The sequence below is a fragment of the Myiozetetes cayanensis genome, unplaced genomic scaffold, assembly GCF_022539395.1.
Source record: "Myiozetetes cayanensis isolate MyiCay16 unplaced genomic scaffold, myiCay2020 scf2-11, whole genome shotgun sequence".
Taxonomy (NCBI): Eukaryota; Metazoa; Chordata; class Aves; order Passeriformes; family Tyrannidae; genus Myiozetetes; species Myiozetetes cayanensis.
This window is the reverse complement of record NW_026087411.1, coordinates 63,353,299-63,379,187: the sequence shown is the minus strand read 5'-3', so window position 1 is coordinate 63,379,187 and position 25,889 is coordinate 63,353,299. Positions and strand designations below refer to the sequence as shown.

The 25,889-nt window shown below is 39.0% G+C and overlaps 1 protein-coding gene across 1 annotated transcript in view; it reads left to right on the top strand.

Annotated features, from left to right (window-relative positions):
* Positions 1-25,889, top strand: part of CLVS2 (clavesin 2) — a 59,770-nt gene that overhangs the window by 21,191 nt on the left and 12,690 nt on the right. The window contains exons 3-4 of the mRNA XM_050315047.1: positions 21,669-21,779; positions 24,739-24,959. Of these exons, the coding sequence (XP_050171004.1) occupies positions 21,669-21,779; positions 24,739-24,959 (332 nt within the window). The remainder of the gene's footprint in view (positions 1-21,668; positions 21,780-24,738; positions 24,960-25,889) is intronic.

Here is a 25,889-nt window from a genome sequence, read left to right as displayed (position 1 = left end):
AATCATCAAGTACTGGTAGTCCTCCAGCATTCTTCTCAGAAGGGCTTTGCAAGGTACAGCCAGTCCTATGAAGTCTGTAATGGATCTTTTAGATCTTCATACAAACCCCCCATGGATTATTCTCCAGACACCAATGAGTCCATGTAGAAACATTGAATACGTTCAGTAATTCAAGTGCAGTAGTTACAAACTCAGCCTTTGCAGCAGGGATTTTCAACCTGCAGAATAATCTATGGTGAAAATGTAGTTTCATTTTGGGAGGAAGACAGAAAGGATTTTGAAAAAAAGATTTTTACTTAATAGAGGAGAAAAGAGGACACAAAGGATGTTAGAAGAAGACAGGGTAGTTATGAAAAGGCAGGGCATAGGGCAGAAGAAGGACCTAAAAGCTGCCCTTCACATTAGATTTTGAAATATTTCAAAGTAGACAATTCCATTTCCTATTTTATGGCTGTTATCAATCTCATTGAGTAAAATGTCATCTCTAAAACAATTTTTTTAAAAGCTATACTGACATACCATTAGAAAATAAAGATTAACATTTTAAAAATAATAGCTGTCACATGTCTGCAGTAATTAACCTATATCATAGCACCAGATTTTATCCTTACCCTCTAGTTCTAGTCAGTGAGCACACCACCATTATATGGTGTCTTTGACAGGCACCAGGTATGCCTTGGGCTGTGTTCTTGAATCCTTACTTTGCTTTCCAGAAGAATTATATGGGTTAGCTGCATATCTCCTGCAACATTTCCTTTTCTGGGGATTCAGTAGAATAGTTATGATTGATGAGGGCTTATGTATTAGTGAGGAGCTGGCTGAGCCTCTTAACCACATATTTTCTCATCCTTTATCTTTTGGGGTTTTAGAGGTGCAGAATTGCAAGCAAGGTATTACATATGTTTTGGGCATTAGCTGAGATCCATTGGGTCATGCTTTTCAAAGCATTTTGTTAGGAATATTAAGCAATTGATTTTCCCTGGAAAACCCAAGGACGTCTTCATACTATTTCTATGAGTATGATCCAGTTCTGTTCTCCACAGAAATTCAGCAGGAGTGCAATTTAATGAGACCAGTGAAAGAAACTGGACTGCTCTATTTATAGCACACAAATTGATCAGGGTAACCACAATAGGAGGAAACTTCAGAGAAAATCAATGCAGAATCAAGTGAAAGAAGCACACAAGCCTTTAAAGAGAGCTGCATAAAAGCCAGTTAAGAATGAATCCACTTAAATCCATTTAAAATCCATGGTTACATTTTGGACCATGTGTGTTCTTGCTTTAAGTTGTAGGAATGAAATCAAACTAAGCAGTATCCTACATGCAAGGCAAGCCTTACTATATATTTTCTTCTTCATCCTATTGTTGTTGTGTCCCACTAGATCTTCTTGATGAATTCTTTTACCTTCATATGGTGACTGTAAACATCTTCTTTTAGGAGCTTCCCTTTGACAACCTCATCCTTTTTCTGTAATGATCTCCGATGCCCCTCCCCGAGGATGGCAGCCACACTCTGTACCAGAACTGCAGAGCCTCTTGGCTGTGTGTCCAGGACTCGGGCGCAGTTCCAGGTCTCACAGCTTTCACTTAAATGCAGGGAGAAGATGGTCTGTCTACCTGCATTCTCATTCCTGTCATACAAATACTTGTAATCTTGGTAGATACATAAAGCATAACTATGTACTCATTGCAAGTGTTTCTTAAAGCTATGTAGTGGACCTTTGCTTCTTCCTCAAATTGCATTTTTTCCTCATGAAATCTGCTAAAGTCCTGAACAACCCCCCATTTTCTATCCCTGAGCATTATGGTTTTGTGGCAGATATTCTCCTTTACTGGGAGTATCTCTGTGCTGTGGGTGGTCTACCCACCAGTACACTGCTTTTGGGTTGCAAAAAACTACCATAAAGGCATTTTAGCAGTAATTTGCCTTAGTAAAAGCTGAAAGGGGAACAGACGTACACTTTGGTGACTTTGAATATGCTTTTTTCTCTTATGTTTGTACATATACAAAGGTTTTACTTACCTCTACTAAAAAGATAGCAAACATGGAAAAGGTTACAGGCAAAACTGTCCAAGGTGGTAATGCATGTCTCCTTTCCTTCTGTGCTTAAATGTGCTTGCAATTGAATAAAAATCTTGCTTCATTTTACGGTATGTGAAATTTAGTACTTAGGTTCACTTTTCTGAGGAAGAATGTATGTACTTTTTTTTTTCAGTAGGATAATTAAGGGCATGGCATCATGAAGTAGATCCTGCTGAATGGAAAAAGAGTAAATAATCTACTTCTTTTATGAACCGTTAGTTTCTGTGGGCTAAATTTATGTAACACCAATAGCTAAGCATATTAATGATGCTACATTTTTTGTTCATTCAGTTTTGAGCATATGTAGTGGCATGGAGTTGTGGCTTAATTAGCTAGATGAATAGTGTCAGAAATATTGTCAATTATCAATATGGTCTTCATCTTTCTTTAAGCCCCAACTGGGAATCCAGTTCCCAGTGACATCAGCAGTTGCCGTGGTGAACTTTCATAAGCTAGTCTTTAATCTTTCATTAAATCACGGGCTAGGAAAGCAGACATGAGGACTGAGACGAAAAAACGTGCATCTGCCACACTGATATCTTCCCTGAAAAATAGAAAAGGCATTCCTCTGTGTTTTTTGAAAAAAAAAAAAAGAAAAATAAAGATAATTTGCTGCATTGGTGAGCATATTCTCAGCCACTTGTATTCTCTAAGCAACACCACGAAAGAAGAACTTGCAGAATGTAAACAGAGATGAAATGTGTGGGGCTTGAGAGCAGCTGAAATTGAATAGGGCACTAGGGCCCACAGGGTTTGAGGATGGAGGTAAGGGTAGCAAGTTTAGCATCTCTTCTTCTAGCTACACTGGGCTTTAGCTGGACATTTTTCAGAGCAGCAGGCTGCAATTTAAAGTTATTGTACAGGAGGGCATTGGAGAAAACTCCATGTGACCTACCAGCTCAGAGCTGATGTTTGACTCACACTCAGGCTGACACATGAGGAGAAAAAGAATGGGACAGAGGGTAGAGTACTTTGGGGCCCATGTGAAGTAGGGGCCTTCAGGGGTCTTCTGAGAAACAACTCCGGGTTGTGAGGGCAAATAGAAACTAGGTTGTGACTGACAAGCTGCTAAGTGTTTGGTGTATTGAGCTGAGATTGGAAAAGTAGAGTATCTGTGTCACTATTAAGGGACATAAAGGTGGAATATTAAAACTTTCATTGTTGAACAATTCCCCAGAAAAGCATTTTGAGTCAATATGTAACTGTCTCATTCTGTGCTATTTTGTCTAATAAGAGAAAATGCTTCTTCCCCACGAAGCTTAATGTGCTTATGTCATTACATCACTGTGTCTCTAAGAATCATCATAGTAGCTGTTGTTGGCCCACGTCTTCTCAGCAGTTTGTTTTTGCCCAGGTCTTGGTCTACCAATGCAAAGCTCTTTCATCTCTTTCTTTGTCCTAAATCAGTCCTGCCCCTGTATGGGGAGCCAGTACTTCTGTGTGTTTGTTCGCTCAGTGGCTGTTTTGGGGAAAAGAAGTACAATCACAATTTAATATTTTTTTCCTTAGAGTAGAAATGAGAAATCAGAATTTTACACTTTGGAAATGGAGAAAAAAATTAACCAGGCAGTAGAGAACAGAATTACAACTGCTTTGTTCTATTTTGCATTGATTGAAAAAAAAAAACCAGAAAAGCAGAATCTGGAGGATGTGGTTTGTTGGGGTTTTTTAAACAGATTGTAAGGTTGGGATTGATTTCCTTTAAAGCTATGAAGTCTTGCTCACAAATCTTTTATGCTTTCCCTGAGGCTTTTTATTCCTGGAAAGGTTTTTGACAATTTTAAGTTAGCCAGAAGAAGTTCACTAAGCTGTAATTTATGTTGCCAAGCATTATTTCCCAAGGCTCTGCCTTCTCACACAGAGGAGTACACTGGTGAAACTGCATAATAGAATTATCTTTGCTCAGGTCACAAAAAGAGAAGTTGTCTTTGAAAGCACCCTGTCATGTTTTCCTACTAGCACCAGGTTCACACTTATGCCCTTGAAAAATACCATTTGTGTGGATGACAGACTGTCACAAGGCTGGGACATAGGTTATTGCTGTGAGATGAGAGCCTTTTGGCGTTCTTCTGAGTCACTGGCACCATCTGTCCCTCTTCCTGAGGTAAGGCTGGATGGAGTGAGTGGAGCCCTGGCATGCTGTTCAGCGTTTTTATTTGGCATTCCTGAGCTTGCATCGGTCGTGGTCTGAGGGGAGGGTTGGTGTAGGATAACTTGTTTTGTTCCATGTTCTGCAGTGAACCCCAGGCATAATCTGCTTTGATTCACATGTTGAATTGCAGGAGACATGTTTTGCTGCAAAGCAAATGGTATCAAAATGAATGTTTTTGCTATTAGTGCACTGTATTGGGCCAAGTGCTGCTTGCTTCTCACCCTTCTTGTTCAGAACTTTGATTTTCTTTTCAACACACAATAAAAACTTTAAAGGGATTGAGTCAGGATTCATCTAGACCATAATTCTGGTCACACAAATAGCATCAACCTGGTTTCCCTCTCTCTGCTTTTATTTGGTGGATAATGTGCTTCTGTTCTTTTCCCCTTGGGTTTGATCCTTTCGATATGGACTGAAATTCACAGCCCTGGGCTCATCAAACCCGTATTGATTAAAAACCCCCAAACCTAAGGACTGAATAACTTTTCTGAGGATATCTAAGGATAGAATAACTTTTAGGCAACACAAAGCATGGCAGTAGGGTATTAAAAATAAAGGGGTCAGGTTCCCCGTTGTATGTGGAAAGACTTGGTAAGTGTTGATCTTGCAGTGGAAGCCATGGTGTTAGAGGAGAACAGGACTTTACAGATAAACCCAAGGCTGTGGGTTTATTAGCTGAGTGCTTTGTGAGGATCGCTGCAACACTATAGAAAATAAAAACTGAGTATATTTGAGCTTAGTGATGTTAGTGAGCTTTCAGACCAGTAGTAATGTTGAGTGAGGCTTAGCAGTGGAAGACACGAGTTGAGGTTCTGTGCATTTTGCCACAGGAATGACACTGAAATGCACATATGAAAAGGGAGTTCTCGAGGGTTGAAGTTCAGTGTAAAGTGAGCAAGGAGTAAGAGCTGAAGTCTGGGATGGTGAAAGGTGACCCATAGCATTGGAACCTGAAGAGGACAGTTTGCATGGAACAGGGAGACTGCAGAGAAGGAAGAGAAGATGGTTAATACAGCAACTGAGGGCATCCTGTTTCTTCAGTGTTAACTGTAAAATAGAGGTGGGATGAACAGCAAGTTATTTTAGAGTGGAAATGTACTGTAATGCATTTATATGCTAAAGAAAAGGAGCAGGAAGGGTGAAAATAGGATTCTGTCACTGCAAGAAAATGTCATCAGGAATAGAATTAGACGAGTTTGTGCTGGGAAGTCAAATTTCCATGTTGTTTCCCAGGTAACAGGTGAGTGTGTTGAGGGTGGGAGAGGTCCATGCTGTGGAGTTGGACTTGGCAATAGTGGTTCATGTTTGTGTGTACCATTTGTTTTGCCCTCATTTTCAGAGTCCTAAAATAAATCTAATTTCCCTTAATGTTACGTAACAGTGATTCAAACCCAACTTTTAAACATCTTTAATTAGGTTTAACAACCAGATTTCTGGTTAAGACATTTAAGGTGATGAACACTGCCCTCCATCCTTGCAGAAAATGTTCAAAGGTCACCTGCAGTGAGTGTGCAGGTGACTTTCACCAAAACTGATCCAAACCTCATTTCCTCTTGAGCTAGACAGGATGCTCCAGTGCAGGAGGTCCAAACTTTCCCATCACTGAGGCTGGTGTCTTTCTGTGTCTTTATGTTTCTCTTCCCCCTATGCCCATCTGCAGGCTCCTGCAAGCTGTGGTGCAGCCTCCTGCGCTTCCAGAGTCCTGCAGCTTTGGAGAGTTGGCAGCGGTCACCTGCCTGTGGAGATCATCAGAGTTTGTGTCAATTTGATGTGGATTTAAACAAAGCTAGGCCTGCCAGGTTGGACAGAGAGTTACTTGCTTGAATTTCAAAATGTTGACTTCTGGTTTGATTTTTGCTTCAGGCATTATTTCAGATCTCTCATTTGAAGAGAAAATATCATCTCTACCTGGCTGGGAGCCATGTCCAGGGCAATGCAGTATGATCCTCGCTGGGAATACTTTTCATCTGCAGCAGTGGTAGATAATGTACATAGTTGTGCACATGCTCTGATGCTAAATAGCATCTGTACTTGTTATTGCTTTGTGCATGTGTGCTGAAAAACACATGCCAGTATGATAGATATGCATCAGGGAAGAATCATATCTTGTGCAGACTGTATAAAACTATACACAGCCTGCTAATCCTGTAACAGTACTTCTGTTTTATAAACTTCATGCTCTAGTAGAATGCATGTTGCAAGGTTTTTGCACTGATGCTGGGTTATATTAATCTGTCAACTTGTTTAACGATTGCGTTGTAGAAAAGATAATTTATGTTTGTGTGAACACATCTAAATCTGTATTTATTGTCAAAAAACCCCAACACAATGAGGGAGAGCTTTATTCCAAAGGTATAAAATACTTGTAAATTGATTTCTTTTTCTGTGAAATGCAGAACTGTGCAAAGGTCTTGATCACATTATTTATTTACTATGAATTCAACTTCTCTGTTAGCCTAGCTCCTATTCCCATTGGGGCTGTGCTGTTTACACTGCTGATGATAGGGAATAAGTTGTTTTTATTATATTCTTATGAAGCCTCTTTCACAGAAAAAACATTCAGTAGACACTCAGTAGCGAAGAATTGTTTCCAGACAGGTGCATTGTTTTGAAAAAGGAGTGTCTCATAGCCCAGATGAGTTACTCTATAAACCCATCAGAAATAGCTATTATCATCAACATTTACAACCCTGTATGTGGATTATTATTTACTTTGGATTTATTAGTTGTGTACTCAGACTGGGCTTGATTCTCATCTGATGCAGAGTCCAACTCCTCAGAGGCAGTGAGTTAAGTTACTGTAGCTGAGGTTCTCCAAAACCCCTGCGTGCTCCCACCCAATCTGCTGGTCAGTGAGCACTGGTATCCTTCACTTGTGAGTGATATTCACTTTTCCCATGTACCAAGGTCGTTATTGATCCAAGTCTTTTAATGTTTAAACCCTTGAGTTACCTGCTGAGTAATGGCAGAACTTACTTAATTACATAACAGTTATCTTAAAAATAAATGATGGTACATTGCTCAGGGCCATTGAAAAAGAACTGCGATGCTGAAGACCTGATGGCTAAGAAAGTAATAATTACACATATTTTACTTGGAGAATTATTTATGTCTTGCAGCCATTTCTAGTCACCATTTTAGACTATACGGAATATGGACAGCAGAAGTTTCAACAGATAGGATATGAACAGAAGCATTTGTGTGACACTAATTTTTGTAAAAAAGGCTATTCTGTAGAAGTCACTGCAGTGGATGAAAACATCTCTCAGAACTCCTTAATGTGTATTTACGCAATAGACCTCATAGTGCTTGAGTAGCCACTCGGTTTAATTAATGGTGTTTAAAAGGTTTATTCTGTGTAAAGAATAGAATTTTAAAAGCTTACACTTGAAAGTGAATATGTTTCATTTGTATGAGGCATAATAATTTTAAATTACTTAATGTTTTCCTGAGTTTCTTGCTGTTTTATAATGGGAAACTGCCAGTAGTGAACTCTCTAAGAGAGTGTAACTATTTACTGATAAAATCATGCCCAGGGCTGCTCCCTTTCGCTGTAGTGGCTATGTCCTGACTATTAGTATTTTTTTAACCTAAAAAGATTGCTATATCTAAAGAGCATCTTGGAAACAGTGCTTGATTTGTGTTTATCTTCCTAATGGTTTGGGAGAGGGATAGGTAGCTATGACTTACTCTAAAAGTTTCACAGTATAGATAATTGAGTTGCTCCTCCAAGGAGGTTTCTGGGTGCTGTTAACTGTGCTGTATAGATGCTGCTTGGGATTTTGTAGAATATTATTTTGTATATCTTGGTATTTTTAATGGTATCTTTTATTAGGGAAAGGCCTGTCTCTGTAGTCAGAGATGATGGAGTATAACTGATACAATAACGCAGTGCAAGTCCACAGTGAGTTCAAGTGAGTGAGCTGTATGTGAGAAACATTGCTTTAGAGATCTTTGCACTCACCCTTGGAGGCTGGTGTTGCAGGACTGGAATATCACAGAGTTAGCTGAGCTCATCAGACCCACTTGCTATTAACTCTTACTTTTCTTCTCAGTGTTAAACACTCCTAATATTGACATGATCACGTCTTGCATCAGATAAGTGGTCATGTTTTTCAGTTCTTGGTGATGCTTTGAGGCAGCTGAATGCTGCTGTAAAAATGCTCGTGTGAGCTGAAAGGATATAGAGAATTTAGATAGCCAGAATGAGATTCTTCAAGTTGTTGTTTGACCAGGACACTGAGGTTAATGCTTCTACTTCTACAGTGGCACCATGACCACCAAGTGGTCAGGACCCTTAGTTGCTTATTTTTCTGCTGAAATCTGGCAGCTCCAACGAGCAGACCAACTGCTCAGTTGAGCTGGAACTTAGGTGCAGAGTTGAGCCAGAGGAGAGGAACCAGTTACTGAAGTGCCACCAACCACTGGGCAGCTCTGTGGTGTCTGCCAGGAAGGTTAAACCTGCATGGCCTCATTTTGCAGGTGAGGTCTGTCACAGTCACAGGACTGGGCAGTGAAGTATGCAGCACTGTAGCAGCTCAAAGTAACAAGGCAATCTCTTTGCATACTGAGGGTGTCTTGGGACACACAGGATAGTGCTTGTCTGATATTTATTTCATTACATAACTCTCCATATCAGATCTGCATGAAATTCAATTTCTGATCCTGGCATAAGCTTGTGTTTTGTATGATTACAGCAAATAAGAGAATGGAATCTGCTAGTATAGGTCCAAGATGCTGCATTCCTGTGCACAAAAACAAGGGCACTGTAGTTCTTTTAAAAATTTAAACAGAAACATTATAACTTTTTGACCCTACAGCCTTTCTAGGAAGAATCACAGATTTTCCATAAAGACTATGGCTTTCTTGTGGAAAGAAAATGTTCATGTAAAATGTCTGCTTTTTAGATATTTTAGATATTTTTTTTATGTCCATAGAAAAGTATCAAATGGGTAAAAACTGAAATGTTTCATTTTGGCAAAGCTGCCAGTATTGAGCAGAGCATTCAGACACTTCACGTCCCCATTTACCTCTAGGCTGTATCTGTTCCTGTCTCCAGGAAAGACTACTGTGCATTGTAGGAAAAAAATATTTCAACCAAATAATATTGTCTTTGTAAGGAAATGAAACCTCAGAGCACTCAAACTACAGCTTCTAGGTCAGTAGCAATAACTAGCAAGCATTTTGAGATAATTTCCAGGACTTCCCCCCCCCCCTCTTTTTTTATATCTACCTTCTTCCCCTCCATCCAGTGAACTTAAATTCTAAGGTGTAGCTTTTGCATTTTGTATACTGATAGCTTTAGTTGTTGCATTCTTGTCACAGAACACTTATATATGCATGCTGCTTTTAATTTTAGTGCTGTAAGACTGTAGTGGATATGATGATGCAGGAATTTGGGTTCATAAAATGGAAGACTTTTTAATGTTTCGGCTACGTGTCAAGATTTATGAGTCAGACTCCAAAATGAGCAAAGCTGAGTGGAGTACTGCTTTAAATGATTTCAGTAAATACAGAGCCAGGATCTTTAAATGGCTAAGCATACAGCTGGTTTCTGATATCTAGAATGGGGCTTGAAGTGTTATTTATTCAGGATGAGAACACGTATTGTAAATATAGAGTACAGCATTTGACACATATGTACACATCAGCAGATTTCTTTTCCTGATTTGCCGAAAATTAGGGTAACAAAGCACTATGTTAAAAATGATATGGTTATTCCAGGTGGGATTTATTACATTTAAGGGAATTTAAATGAATTACCTGTGTGTTTTTTATTTCTCTGTGTGCTGGCAGTAGGCAGCCCCTCTCTCTATTGCCAGCATCTGACACATTAATTGGTCCCTTGCTTGATCTGTTTTTCTTTTTGTTTATGTATAGCTTATTCTAGTGCTTTCCCTTTTTAATATGGTAACATCAAATTTGCTCAAGGTCTGTGAACCAATGTGGATTAAAAGTCAAGCAGCAGCAGCTCTAATACATAATTGATCTACCAGTAGGGCACAAAGAACTGATTCTGGTTCCTAGATACAGAAAGCCTTCCTTTTTCTTTGTCCTATGCTGATAGTCTGAGGTCTTAAATCTGTTTTAATTTAAAGTAAATAGGCTACTGGAAACTAACAAATTATCCATGTCAATAAATTATTTAAGAGAGTAATTTGATGTTAGAGGCATAATGATTTTTAGACACCGACACACATGCACTCTATTTGACATGTTCATTTTAGATGTCGATGCATCTGTTCGTGGGTTCTGTTCTGTTTGTGGGTGATTGAAAATATCCTATGTCTAGCAAATGTATATATTTTGGGTCTGTATTTGTCTCTTTCTGTGACCCTGCGTTTGTTAGTACTTAACAGAAGATTTTGGTTGCTTAAACTATTTCTGCAGGTGCAGGAGCTTTGCGACATTGCCTCCAGATACCCTCAACAACAGCATCCCTTTGTGAATGGACAGGTTGTAAAAGGCCATGTCTGCTTACATTAACATTGGCACTGATTTTACTTCAGCTTGTCATATGTCGCTTTTCTTAGTTGCTGAGGAACGACTCTTGACTGTTCAGTTAAGCAGAGGTACAAGGGTTTAAGGTTTAGTGTTTAATGATATTCTCACTGAAGTGAGGAGCTTTGTTTTTTCAGACTCCTCTTGAGGTACACGTGGTGGTCACAGCAGGGGTGTTTACAGCTGTAGCCTGAATGACAGGTGGATGATGGTTTCACAGTTGTGAGGCTAATAGCATGTATGTGCCGGATGGCATGGCACAATGCATTGTATGGTGCTAATGGGTGGGAAGTAAGAGGCAGCCAACAGGGTGTCTCTGCCTTCCATTAAGTCCATTCACGCATACCATATGTCATCATTCCTCCACTGGAGATTTAATTCTCTGGTTAGTGCCAATCACTAGCACTGCAGTGACAGTAATATAGGAAAGCAGAAAATTTAAGCCACGCTGTAGAAGAGGGCTGCAAATCAGAATGTGGCCAAATCAGCAAAGTAGAATGGAAGGAGAGGGAAGAAGGATCTTTTTGAGCACATACTTACACTGTCTGTAAAAAATAGGTTACACTGTTTTAGTATTGCATCAGACTTAAGATGCTACAATTTGAATAATGGTTTAAGAGTAGAGCAATAAACATTTTACAAACTCTAGTTACAAACATCTGAAGATGCTACATATGCAAAAGCAGTATCTTTTGTTAATAATACTCTTATTTGGAAGAAGACATACTTTCAGGTGCAACCCCCTTTATAAGGTTGGTAGGGATAAGAGCATAGCAGTGAATTGTCAGTTTCAAAATGGAAATCTAGCTTCTTTCCTACAGGTTTTGTTAATGAATGAAGTTAATCTGAATGTTGCTGAGTTTTCGCGATCTGTGAGCTGCCTGTATTGACCTCTGATATTACTGAAAATCTGGGCTCACAGGTGTGTGTTGAGCCCGAAATGGGGGAGCACCTCATTCCCAGCCTTTGTAAACTGGGCCTGTTCATTGCTGTGCAGACAACTTGGCAGTGGCTAAGTTTTGTAAATCCTGGTTCAGACAGTGTGGCGCTTGAAGTGTTGGGGTTTTCAGGTAAGGCAAACCTTTGTTTAGGTGGAGTAAGCCATGCACATTTTCCTAAGCCACTTGTGATGAGAAGATGAGTGACCTCAGGCAAGCCAAGAAGCTTGAGTACATTACATAGGCTAAATATTAACATCTACCTGCAAATCAGTTTTTTATTTACCTAGATAAATCTGTCATCACCCTGGTTACTTTGGCTGACGATGAGCTTCAAAAATAGCACAATTTTGGGAAGTGATTTTGGAAAATACCAGTTAAAAAGACCCCATTTAACCTCAGTGATTTTATATTTTTCATCAGTGTCTGACTTGTTCAGAACTGTGTGGTCTTACATGGTTTCCTTATGTCCAGAAGGACCTTCTATGTTTGAGTTTGTTCCCCTGGCCTTTGATCCTATCACTGAGCACCACTGAAAACAGCCTAGTTCTGGCTTCTTACACCCTCCCTTCAGGTGTTTATATGCATTGCTAAGATTCCCCTGAGCTTTCTCTCCTGCACGCTGCACATTCCCATCTCTCTCAGTCTCTGCCCATACGAGAGATGCTCCAGTTCCTTAGTCATCTTTGTGGCCTTTTGCTGGACTGTCTCCAGTATGTTGCTGTCTGCTTTGTACTGGGGAGCCCAGCATGCAACCCGGTATTCTGGACAGTTTCAGAGTTCATTTTTTTCCTCTGTGGGTATCCATGTAATGTGTATTGAGGCTACTGTTAATTTGTCTTGCTGAGAAGAGATTCATTTGGGTTTTCCACTTTTATTTTGGCAAGAAGAGATCTGCATTTCTGATTTTGAGCTTCCAACTCCTTAGATATGGATTTTCAGGAGTTTCAAAAGTGTGATTTTAGGAGGTAGCCTACCATCACATTTCTTCATTACTGGCATATCCTGATAGCACAATAATCATATTAGCCTTGTCCTACATATGTATGATAAAACATGTAACTATTTATTTGTCCAGTTGTTGTGAATCTCTGGTTTTACTGATGGAATTTCCTCCGTAGCTGCTAACACAGAGACAGCTATGTTTATATGGCTTTACAAAGACAAGGGGTTAATGTCTGAAGTTAGAATTGAACAAAAGTGATTTATGATCCTCTGAGTACTAACTTGAATGACAGTTCTCCCTCAAACAATATTGAAATTCCTCAGACTCCCAGGTGCATTTTACATGTGCGTACCACCAACAGTGGTTCAGGAATGCAGAAGAGTGAAGCTGAAGTGGAGTTAGTGTGTAGGAAACCATATCTTTTCAAGCACCTTTGCAAAGATAAAGTGTAGCTGAGCAGTTTGGACTGAGGCTTTCTTGAAGCTGAAAGGCTGAAATAAATCTTCATTCCATACTATGACAAAGACATTTGAACACTTTTTGGAACTGGAAATAGTTTCGTACTGTGGGGAACTGACCTCTTGAAACTATGTATGCTGCATAGTTCGTGATACCTCTGCTTTTAATAAAACATAATACTTATTAATGGATCTCAAGTCAGTTATTCAATTTTCCCAGTAATTTAAAGCTTAATTATGCTGCATTCTGGATCTCAGTGGCTATCCTCAGCTGATTTTTCTTAAATCACTATCCTCCAATTTTACGGTTCAGTTCAATTCTCAGGACTCTCATTTGCATGGAGTGACAGATTAAAATTGGATGGCTAAAATGATTACTGCTCTTAGTGCCTACTGCAGTGATGGAGATTGATTCCTCCTAGTATGAGGAAACATATGGCTCATGAAATAACTCTTGAAACACTAGGTTTCAGTTTATTGTATTATTGTAAATTGAAATATATAAAAGGGTAGTCTAATTTTAATGCATCCTGTCTGCATTTTTGGAGGAGCCTTGGAAAATAAAATTGTAGGCACCAGTTTAGAATTTCTCAATTTCCAGGGGAAAAAAGTGAATATTCTGGTTGAAGAATTGGTATTTTTTAAGTCAGTAACTTGTTGGCAATGCAAAGCTATCCAATGTTATTTGAAAATGTGCATTTTAGCCTCTGTGCAATATCTCTGTTCACCCTATCTATCTGCAGACCTGTGCACCCCATTGTCTGGACAGGTTCAGATACAGCTTCTTGCAAATTTTGACAGAAGCCAGTCCTGAATTGAAGATCCTTTGGCTGGCTCTACTTCTTCTGGGAGATTGTCACTTGGGATGATATACCCAAATTGTGTGGAAGGCACAATATTTGTTATTTATTTACCCTATTTGAGTTTAGGTCTGCAAAATCTGTCTTGACATGTGACTGTAAAACATGGGCCTTCCATGTAGGAATACTTTATAGTTCTATTTCCTTGCCCTCCTGTGCAAATTTTGAAGAGGGACTAGAGAAGGAACAAGATTAATATTTTTCTCTGTGCATCATAGTAATTTTGTGATACCTCTCCCTGAATTACTTTTTAATTTAACCTCTACTGCTTCTCACTTCCTTCTTATTTCTGTGGTTTCTGCCTTGTCACTGTTTCCTTCAGTCCTTGTCTTTACACTATCCTAGTTTCCCTTTCTTTCTTCTGCTATGGAGAAAATGTGACGTAGCACAAGAGATGACATTTAGCTTGAATAAAACAGAACAAATAAGTGTAGCTCCCCTAAGACAGTTCTAGATAAGGTGCTGTTTAGCCTACGCACATTTGTAAGCGGTCAGGCACAAGGAGGAGGGGTGGTATCTGGTAACTACTGATGCTCCTCTTTGAAACAACCTCAGGCCCATGGGAGGCTTTCTGTGTGATGAAAAGCATTATGACAGTAATCCTGTGGTCAGCAGTTGCGGCAGAGACCAAGGGCTGTTTGGGCATCAGGACAGTCTCACTGACTAAAAGAGGGTGACTTCAGGACGAGGGTGGTATAAGCTGAGATGCTGATGTGATATTTTGGCTCCTGCTATACAGCCCCTGGCCCAAGACTTCTGCCTTGAGGAATTTGAGTATGGAATCTTTTATGAACAGTAATTTTCCACATTATTTTTATTCCACCAGTTTATGAAAGTATTGTTACCATATTTATGCACAGCAGTTAGCAGTATAGTGTTTTTTTCAATTTGTCTGTTATCTTAATCTAATAAGACATTCACAAGCTGCCTGGAAAACAGACTCTTTTTTTTTTTTTTTTCCCCTATGGGAATTTCCATAGAAGAAATCACCCTCTGATAATTGCCTATTTAAAGAATGATTTTCATCACAGGATAGAAAACAGTATAGAAGAATCTACTTCTACCGTCTTTCTTACTGTTTGTACATCTTTTCTTATTTGGAAAATAGCACCCAACTGTATGAAGTTTTGGGGTTTTCCCCATTTTTAATACCTCACATTTCAAATGAAGTGTTACTTAGAATTAGAAAAGAGACAGTGTTGATAGTTGAAAACAGAATTGTCCTTGGAGAACAGCATTTTTCATTTCCTCTTAAAATTAAAGCCTTAATTTTTCAAGGTTCAAACTAAAGAAATGATCCAAGGACCAATGCCAAAAACCCAAGTTCCTGTCAAGATGAGCAAAAATTGCTAAAATAATGTCACAATTTCTGATTAAAACTTCAAAAAAAAAATCCAGATCAAAACCTATTGAAGTTAATTTGCAAAGTAATAATTTTAAATTAAAATTAGGAGTTTAATATAAAATATTTTCTTTATCAAGCCCATCTAATTGAAAAATTGAGAGTGATATCAGCCCTTTAACCAAAAAAATAGTGGAAGCACAAAATCTGTGTAGATTTTAAATTTTATTATATTTCTATATAAATATGCAGACACATGTGGTCAGATGGCTTTTAAATCCGACCTAATTAATTTAAACAATATATAATTTTTATGAGTAGCATATTGAAATGAAAGATGGAAGATTGTTTGACATTAAAACAGATACTTTAGTAAAAAGAGCAATATCCTCATTGTATGGATACCATCTTCTTATCTCATTTAATTTAACATATTTCTATATGAGCTGTAAGATAAAATGACTAATAGAAATGAAGAAGACTGCCAAAAGTCAAATTGCTTCACTGGAAGCTTCTTAGCAAAATGACAACATCCAGTTCTAGATAATTACATCTTATTTTGTAGGAATGTCACTGAATGATGTTAATTTGCCTTTAGGTAGTGCACTTTTGGTTGAACACAGTAACAAAAATTTGCTTGGGCATTTTTGTTTGTCTTAGAAATGGTTCAGCATTGTCTAATAAAAATGAAAAGCTCAGACTAGGAGAGAACAACATTGTAGTCTTACAGATGGAAATCACTAGTGCAGTTGTTCCAGGGATCAAGCAAAATTTCACCACCATTGAAACCTTAGATTTCTTTTTCTATCTGAACTTTAAAAAGCCTTAAGAGAGACGGACAGAGGGAAAGTTTCCTGTTGTTAGACAACCTGAAGCTTAGATTCCTCGTAATTTACTAATTGGCTCAAAATGAGCGAAGGTTACTTACTGATCCCCAGCAAGGCTTGTTGAATGTTTGATGATTCAAAGCTTTCTACCACTTTCCAGTCTAGCTGTGTTCATGGTGAGCTTTCTGTCATTTGTGTGGGTGTCAGCATTGTCCTTTATTTTGAAAGGGTCTTTCCTCACCTGTTGTTTATTCTCCCTAGTTTGTTTATAGATAGCATCTGTCTTCCAGAGTTTGTTTTCATAAACAAAACAATCCAAATTCTTTTAGACTCCACAGATTCACTTTTCAGTCTCTTAATAATCCTATCCTCACCCCTGGATAGGGTTCCAGTCATGTCTTGGGCACAGGTGATCAGTCTTGACACACAAGTTGTTTTGTTCTGAGACATTGCAATTACCCATGTCATGGATGGATGCTGGCAGGAAGTCTGGTATTAGGAGTTACTTGTTCTTTCATATGTTCAGTAAAAGTTACAGCTGGGGAGCAAGATGGGGGTCTTTTCCTGATGTGGACAGCAGTGGCTCTTGGTTCCTCTTTGTACTCTTGGAATACTAAGGAAGTGAAATACTCCTTCTAATCAGAGCCTTTTCTTTTTGTGATTTTCCATATTAACATGCTAAAAATTAAGTTTAATCATGGTGCATTTTGCAGCAGACATAATGCTTCAGTTTCTTTCTAGTGGATCTTTCTGTTATAAAGGTACTATTTTGTTTCGTTGTAATGATTTTTTTTTTCCTCCATGAAGTGCTTGACTTTTTGGAATAGGTGAAGAAGTAATCTAGTATCTTAAGGAATAAGTCTTAAGTCCCATTTAAGATATTTGTACTTGCATTTTTTGTTATGGGGATACAGTTAATGCAGTTTTGACTTTGTAACCTCTTGTCCTCTGCAGATGCTGGGGCCTGAATTTATCACAGCACTCAAGTGTAGCCTTAAGTGTGTGAGTGTGTTCATTATATTTGTTTAGACTGTCCTTTGAAGGATGTCTCTAGGCTGTCAGCCAACCTCAAAAATAACCCCAGAGCATATGTGCCCAAGCACTCTTGAAGTGTTAGTAAGTGGCAAGGTGGTTCTAGATGGTCTGTTTGGAGGTGATGTGCAGCATTCTTGTAAGGCTCTGATGTGGCTGGGCTACCAAGGCACCTTTGGGCGCACAGCAGTCCCAGCAATTTCTGAGACTACACTTCTAAGAGCTGTGCAAACAAATTTGTCTGCAACACTGATTTCAGCTAGGAGGTCTACTTCATGAAAAGTAGACTTCAGAAGTTTAAATGTAGACATGATACCCAAGGAGTAAAGAATGCTGTGGGCTTTAGAAGTAATTTAATTTTTTGCATTTGGTAAAGATGAAAATGTTACATCATTTTTATGATCTGTATGATAACAGTTCTGAGACCACTAAGAAGACTTACACTGGTTTTCGGTAGGAATTTGGTACTTTCATCTCTTAGGTGCTGTTGAAAACATCATATACTGGTTTTGCTGTTACTACATGTGCTGTAAGAGTTTCTACTGGCCACACTGGAGTACGGGACTCTCTGTGAAACCCTGAGAGGTGGCTCAGGTCATGGCCAAGTCTAGCACAAGATGGAATGTGGTACCCGTCAAGTAAAAACCTGGAAGCTTAGCACAAGAGGGCTAGGGCTTAAGCTCTGTCAGGGGAGGTTTAGGTTGGATATTAGAAAGATGTTCTTTACAGAGAGAGTCATCAGGCATTGGAATGGCCTGCCCAGAGAGGTGGTGGATTCGCTGTCCCTGGAGGTTTTTAAGATGAGGCTGGATGTGGCACTGAGTGCCATGATCTAGTAATCACAGTGGGGTTGGATCAAGGGTTGGACTTGATCTCGGAGGTCTCTTCCAACCCAGTTAATTCTATGATTCTGTGATTCTATGTGCCAAGGCTGGTAGCAAGCAATAGCAGCTGGGTCCTTGGAGAGGAAGCAAGTTGTATAAATTATGTTTGGCAGAGAGGTAAAACTGCTGTGCTGTGAGTCTGTAGAATCATATCATAAGAGATGGAAACCTGGTGAGTCAGTTTCCTTGGGATCGTTGTCCAGTGGTGGCCATGCACTGGTAGTCACCCAGTCATGCAGACTGGGTGGGGGGTAGTGGGGGGTCTACCTCTTCCTTGGCAGCTATTAATTGTCCCTTGTAAGCCTCATATCACACAGACTGTGGTCCCTAATAGGGACTGCTTGCTTCCCTGTGTCTATGGCGTGGCCATGTCCCAAACTGTGCTCATTAGAGACATAGGAAAGTTGTGTTCTGCTGCTTAAACAGAGGTTACAGGAAACACTAAGAAAAATCCAGTCATTGTGTATATATAATTAGTTCTTTTTAGTGGTAATGGTAATACTCCATCAGATTTATTACTTTTCTAGTCAGAAGCACAGCTTACTTTATGGCTGATCTCCATTTCTTACTGTTTTCTGGCAAGGGATTCCTTCTATTTAGAGTTCATGTGATTCATGGGTTACAGGCTCTTCTGTTGAAATACAGTATGTCTGCAGAGGCAGTTGTGACTGCCACCATGCTTGTAACCTAATCTACATAAAACCCCACAAGAATCAGTGATTTGAAAGAAATTCCTACCTGCTGTTGGTGTAGGATAGCCATCTGTCTGGCAAATCCCCATGTGGAAGTCAGATGCATCTGAGAAGAGCCAGAAAACCTTCTGACACCTGTTTCTCTAGCAGATGTAGTTGGTTACTCTGCTTTTTTATTTTCCTACCAGGTGCTTTTGGGATTGACCTTTAGATCTACTTTCAGCACAGTGTACAGTGGGGAATCATTCTGACGAAATTAACCTTTCTTTTTTTTGATACAAATTTTGGGGGTTTCTAATTACACCTTAGGAAGTGCTCCTGAATCTGGTCACCTCAGTTCAGTCACAGGAGCTGATAAATACCCAACTTCTTTAGTTCCAGAAAATGCCTTAAGAATTTCTGAGAAACACTCAAACTGGCTTTTAAAATCAAGTGGTATTTTCTATTTGAGGATTATTCCACATATATTCATGATCCCTCATGTAAATGGTTTCCAAGATGCAGGAAAAAAAAGGAGAAGTGCCAAAGTGGTACTTTCTGAAGATAGTCCTTTTGTCTGCTGGAAATTTTATATCTTTTATAAAGATGCAGAGCATTCTGAGCCCACATTACAATACAAATACCTTCGGCATTCTGCTCTGAATCTGTGTGTGTACATGTCTGCCTACTGAGGTCTTCTTATTCACAAATTGTCCTCAGTTTCTGTGTGACCCTCAGCTCTGCTGAGACTTCTGCACCTCTAGTGTGTGCTCTTTTGTGCCTGGTACACAGCATGGAGCAACAGACTTCCTTGCTGGGGCAGCAGCCATGATAATCCAAATAAACACAACCTTCTGTAGATGAATTGTATCTCCTGTAACTAAAGGTTAAAGTGTCATCTAGTGATTTATCCTTTTTAATGGATTTGTTGGATGACTGTGATAGGGGCATAATTTACTACCTTTTGTACATCATAGGCTGTGTTCTGAAAATGGTATTTGGGGATTTACAATACTGAACAGGGTGAATTACGTGCCCAATTATCAACCATCCTGTTTGACATTTAGTCAGTGCTGAGAGGAATTGGACATTTAGCAAAATGAGGGTTCTGCAGCAGTCATTTGATAGGATTGTTTTATTTCAAGGCTGTTGTTAATCAAATGTTTCTGGAGAAAAACTGCAACATAGACTGTTGATTGCATTGACTATTGTGCTGTGGCAAGCCAGAAGTGAGTGGTGTGTGTTATAGTTGTTATCCTCCCTGTAAATTATTGTCAAGACATTGCCTCCTTGATGGAAATTCTAGCAAGTTATTGCAATTTGGAGGTAAGTGGCATCCTGATGTAAAGAGCCTCTGGGTTAGGCATCCCTGACAGTATGTGAAAGGAACCTTTGAGAGGAGTAAGTGACCTCTTCAGACTTCATTATTCCCACAGGTCTGAACACATTTGCAGAACTAAAAAGGTTCTGTGAGCGTGCAGGCACATATACTTTTCCAAATTATATTCCTACCTGGAAACATTTAATGAAAGATTTCCTTCCTGCACTTTCTGCCTTCTTTATCTGACACTTCTTGGTTGGTTGGTATAGCTTGTAATATTTTCCTTGGCCATATTGTCGGTGTGTACCGTTATGATCCTAAAACAATACGCTTCAAATGGTGTTTTGTGGTTTGTATCTTGGCTGCTGAAGGCTTCTGTGTGGGCCTTCTGTCTTGTCTCCAGAGGAGGCAAAATAGGTCTATTGGCACAAAGGGCCCTGTCTGACCATCTGATTGCCTCCTTTTGAGCCTCTGATGCCATTCACCTGAAGCTGCCTTCACTGCATCAACACAGGAGGAGGAGGAGGAGTTGTGGCTGGGACGCACATCCTTGTTTGTACCTGTATTGTCAAGTGGGAGTTGCTGCTGCCGTGAGGAACCTGGTTTGGATCTAAGTGACTACCATGGCTGCCTATAGTGGGCCATCTGTTAAATTAGGGTTCAGATGAAAGCCATTAATTTAGAAGTCTGTATACCTAAGAGAAGGTTCCTCACTGAGAAGGTTCTGACATAACCCATGAAAACAAAAGGGGACATGCATCAGCTTCTCCTGTTTACACTTCTTTCTTCCTTCTTCAGTGGTGTAACTCCAGGCAACATAGGAGACAGCAGCAACTTATATTTAATCGTTTGTGCATATGATCAACCACGCAAAGACAAAATGAGGACACGCGATGAATTTGGCAGTACAGTATTCCAGGACAGAGTGGCTGCCCTCCTTAAACTACCAAACCTTCTCTGGCATATTCTCTTGACTTAGAAATTGAAAATGTGTATCAGGGAGTTATCTGCTCCTTGTGATTTACTGCAAGAAAAAAAGAAAAATCGTTGCTTCAATTCAGATATGCTATCCTTACATTTAAGTTCCCAGAAGGCCCCTGACTATGTGACAAGAATTACTGTCATGGATGTTGCATAATGGTTTATGCATAATGTTTAATGCAGTCTCAGTTTTATGAAATATGGATAATATTGGAGACATTTTGGATAGTAGCTTAGATTTACACTTTCTTTCTAAGGTGGAAACAAGGGACATTTTTGGTCCTCTTCAATGACATGGAAGAGTGGAGATTGTTACTTTTAAAAATGAATTAAATCCGTAGAAGTGGAAAACAGAAAAATATGTTGCATAGATGAATTAGGGACAAATCATAAATGTTTAAAGCATTTCTGGAGATCAGAAATGCTGTGCCTTTGTTTGAATACCATAATTATTTCAGCACACTTCCTCACTACTCTGTCCAGGGTGTTTCGCTTCTTGGCTGGAAGGTTGGAGCTCAGTTTAGAGGAATTTTGAATAATCCTTCTGCTTGTTAAAGTTTTATTATTAAAATGAAAGCATTTGTAACAAAAAAATATACTTGATGTTGATGCATGTGCAACATATGTTAAGAGTCAGCTCACTTGTATGTATTTGTTTTGTGATTTACAGGACAGCTTTCCAGCTCGGTTTGGAGGAATACATTTTGTCAATCAGCCGTGGTATATCCATGCCCTCTACACCGTTATACGACCCTTTCTAAAGGAAAAGACACGAAAAAGGGTATTCCTCTGTTTAATTGTTCATTTCCTGGCAGTTGTCATCAGCAGACACATCATACTCTAATAATGTAGATATACAAGAGATATCAGCTTGCTATTCTGTGTTGTAAAGAGTACCTTTAGAAACTTATACAGCATTATCCTTAAAGGACACGGTCAAGCAGTGCACTGAAACGTATTTTAAAATGTAAGCATATGCTTTCTCCTGGGGGGTATATAAAATTATTGCCAACATTACAGATTCTATTAAGATTGTATTCAATTCCATTATATTTAATTTCTGTTAAAATTATCTGTGCCTTTCTTTTAAAAACATAGATAGTGACTACAGAGTCCTTTCCTAGTGTGATTTCCTTGACATTAGCATGAGCTAAAATACCGAGCTGGTGTATAGTAGCTTGCAAATACTAATTTGGATGAAAGCAATAAAAGGAAATTTGTGTGCATGCGTCTGTGCATAAGCATGAGCAGTCTCTGAGACGTTGCTGAATTTGCAGCATTTGCATCAGTGCAATTAAATTAGAGTTTGGTGGTGATAGCATATGATATTATTTCTGTAACAGGAAATTTGTCATCCAGAAAAACACAATCAACATCATGAACAAAGCCACTACAAAGACTATGATGTTTCTGGGTTTTTTTTAATGGAATCATCTCTCTTAGCAACTCTGTATTTTCTCTCCTTAAACACAGTCTACAAGGCCACAATGATCCTTGGTGTTTAGCTGTTTTTTATTAATAGATTATGCTTGAGAGGCCTCTGATATTCACAGATTTTGAACTATAGATCACAAAGCCTTTTATGTAATACCTGTTATAAATATGCAAATGAAACCCTATTTTGCAGGATTCAGTTGCACTCTGTTGACTACAGCTTCAGCAAAGAACAGTGTAGTGCCAGATATGTTGGAGGCCTTTTTAACTCAAGTGCTGTGTATGTATAACTAGGGAGTGAAGTGCAGCTTTTTGGGTACAACGTTAATAATAAGTAACAAGGCAGTTGGACATGGGTGCTTATCAGTTAGCATCTATATTTTTATTTAGACGCCTGAATCAATGGCATATATTTTTAGAAACGCTGATTTTTTACAACTGTTTTTTGTCAATACTGAATACCTGTAAAAACTAGTCAGATGGTTAAATATTGATTTACAGTTCAAAATTTAGTGTAAAAACGTGCAAGTTGTGACTAACACATAAAATTTAAAATCAGCTTTAAAAAAATAATTATTATATGCAGAACAAATGATTGTAAAAAAAAATCCCAAATCCAAGAGAATTGTCTTTAGATTTTTTTTTATCAGGCTCATTATTTATCTGTTGTCTTTATCCTGAATTATTTTGTATTTTCTTAACATCTGGTAGATTTGCAACTTATAGCTATATTTAGATAAATGCTGTACTAGGCACGCATAAAAACAATTGCTAAGAGGTGAAGCATTCAGCCAAAAAGGCACCATAAAACAAATTACTTTCACTATTCATATATGTTCTTTCACAGAAAGATTAAATTCCTTTCTGAGATGGAAGAAAATTACTCCATTTGCATGGTCATATTAATTTTCCCATGTCCACAGCTGACTTCAAGATGGGGTGAAATAAGCAATACAAAACAAACATATATTTGGTCTTTGTCTTTCTGCCTTTTGAATTTAACTCTTGATAAATCATGCTAAGGGTATAGCTGTCCAGAGAAGTCCCTGCAAGGTGAAGTGAAATGTGAATTGGTAGCAGTTGATGTCTTGTGTGCACATCCCTGCCTGCCCTGTGGGGACCAAGAGACGGGAGGCAACATCCTACTTTCCCTTCTTGGCTGCTTCTGTTAGTCATTTAAAAAGGGTCCAGCACTGCCTTTGCTGCTGTTCAGTTGTATGAACACTTTTTGGCAGGGCACTGATGAGTGCCAGCTGGGACTTTCTTAGACATTGTCCGGGAAAAATTTGGGGATGGCATGGACCAGTGAGCAGAATGGATGAGGTGAGCTTATTCTGGACATGAAAGGAATTCAGCCATATGGACGTGAACTGTGCCATGGCACTTGCTCTGACTTATGCGCTAGTCTAGAAATAGTTGCTGTGAGCTGTCTGTGTAGCCATACCCAAAAGCAGGCATTTCTTCCCCATGGGAACTCTGCAGGTTTCTAGTGTCTGTGGCAGAAGGCTGCTCAAATCCAGAAATACTCTGTTGCTAGGGCTCATAGGTCACACATTCCAGATATCTGAGGAGAAACAATAAACACAAACATAAATACAGGTATCCATATACATATATTTAATATTGATATGCAGATATATAAATGTAAAGTACATATGAATATCAGTCTACCAAAACAATGATGGAAAATATCTAATAGTCCATCAACTATTTCCTCATTGTTGTCACAGGAATTGTTTTACTCTTATTACTTACTTCATGTATTGTCAAGTATAAGTGGCAGTCACTAGTACGACTAGGAAGAAAATTAAGGAAGAAAATCTTTCCAGTAGTGTTATCATTACTCTGCATGATTTATCGTATTTATAGAACTCATGGCTGGATGCTGAAAGTCAGTATATATTCCTTGATGTATATGATGAATATTATTTTTGTTAATTATTTATGTTATTAAGTATTCACTTGATTTAATTCACAGAATTAGGGAGAGCAAATAACAAGAGATAGGCAGTCTGTCTATCTAAACTTCTGTCCATCTAGCTACCAGACATCAATTCTTACCCTCCTTAAGTCCCTTGCCCTGCAAACATTTTAAGTCATTTATGCTTTAATCACTTTGAAGATTTATGAACACAGTACAGCCATGCTTAAGGCAGTGGTGATGTGTACCTTCACCCCCACCTCTGTTAGCCCAACACAACCAGAATGTTGAAACTGTACAGTATCCTCTAATAATGATGATGTCATTTGGGCTTGGATGATTTTTTGTGATACTCCTTTGTTTTTACCTGCATGCCTACATACAGATATTCCTACATGGTAATAACCTCAACAGCCTGCATCAGCTAATACACCCTGAGATCCTGCCTTCAGAGTTTGGAGGAATGTTGCCCCCCTATGACATGGGGACATGGGCAAGAACACTGCTTGACCATGAATATGATGATGACAGTGAATGCAATGCAGACTCCTACAACACTCCTGCAAAGGATACAGAAAAGGACCTCTCTCCCAAATCCATGAAAAGGTGAGTTAAAGCTACTATGGTCTTCTAGTTTTGCTATAAGGTTAACATTTGCCTTCCTCCTCTTTTATGGAGCTGTATGTTGTTCCCTCAGGCTATTATATATGAGGTCTATTCTTTTTTTCCCCTTTTCTAAGAAGATCAGTGTTGATTAGAGACCATGGCCTTGATTATTACCCCTGTGAGTTGTGAACTCAGTGCAGCTGATTATTTTGTGGTGCCATATAGGTCAAATATACAGTACTGTGTTTGGAATAGGGTGATCCCCCTGTCCCAGCCTACAAGTACTTGTTAGAGAAACAGTGCTAGCTGGAGTGAGCCTCAGTGCAGAGGGTAAGTTGGGACCAATTATCCATCTGGGTGGTGAAAATAAGTCTTATCTTCCTCCATCTCATAGCTCAGTGCCTGGTATCCACCAACCTGTAGGTGCCAGGACATTTACAGCATCTGAATTGTCAGTCACAGTGACTGCACACAACATGAGAAAATGTTCTGAGGAGAACCAGGACAAAAATCAGTGCCAATTGTTATTCTCAAGTCTGGTAAATATCCTGGCGTCCTGGTATTCTTCTCTTTTAGAAGGTACAGTGTAATTGCTTGCTGCATTTTACCATTCAAGATAAAGTATAGGAAGAGGTTAGTTACCTCTCTAGCAACTACAGAAGCAGTGAGGTTATTCACTTTAGAGGGGTGAACCTGATCCAGCCTTGCCAGGGCAGTGGAAGAGAAAAGGTTGTATTAAGATTGTGATAGAAAAGGTTGAGGAGGTAGCAAAAGTCAGAGTGCAACTCCTAAGGATCAGCCCTAGCAATGGATCAGAAGAGAGCAAACAGGGCAGAAAATAATGTAGAAAGTCATTAAAATTAAGTCAGAATACGCTACGCTAGGAACCCAGTTTTAGGAGACGGCATGTGATGCAAAAGGGAAAGAGGC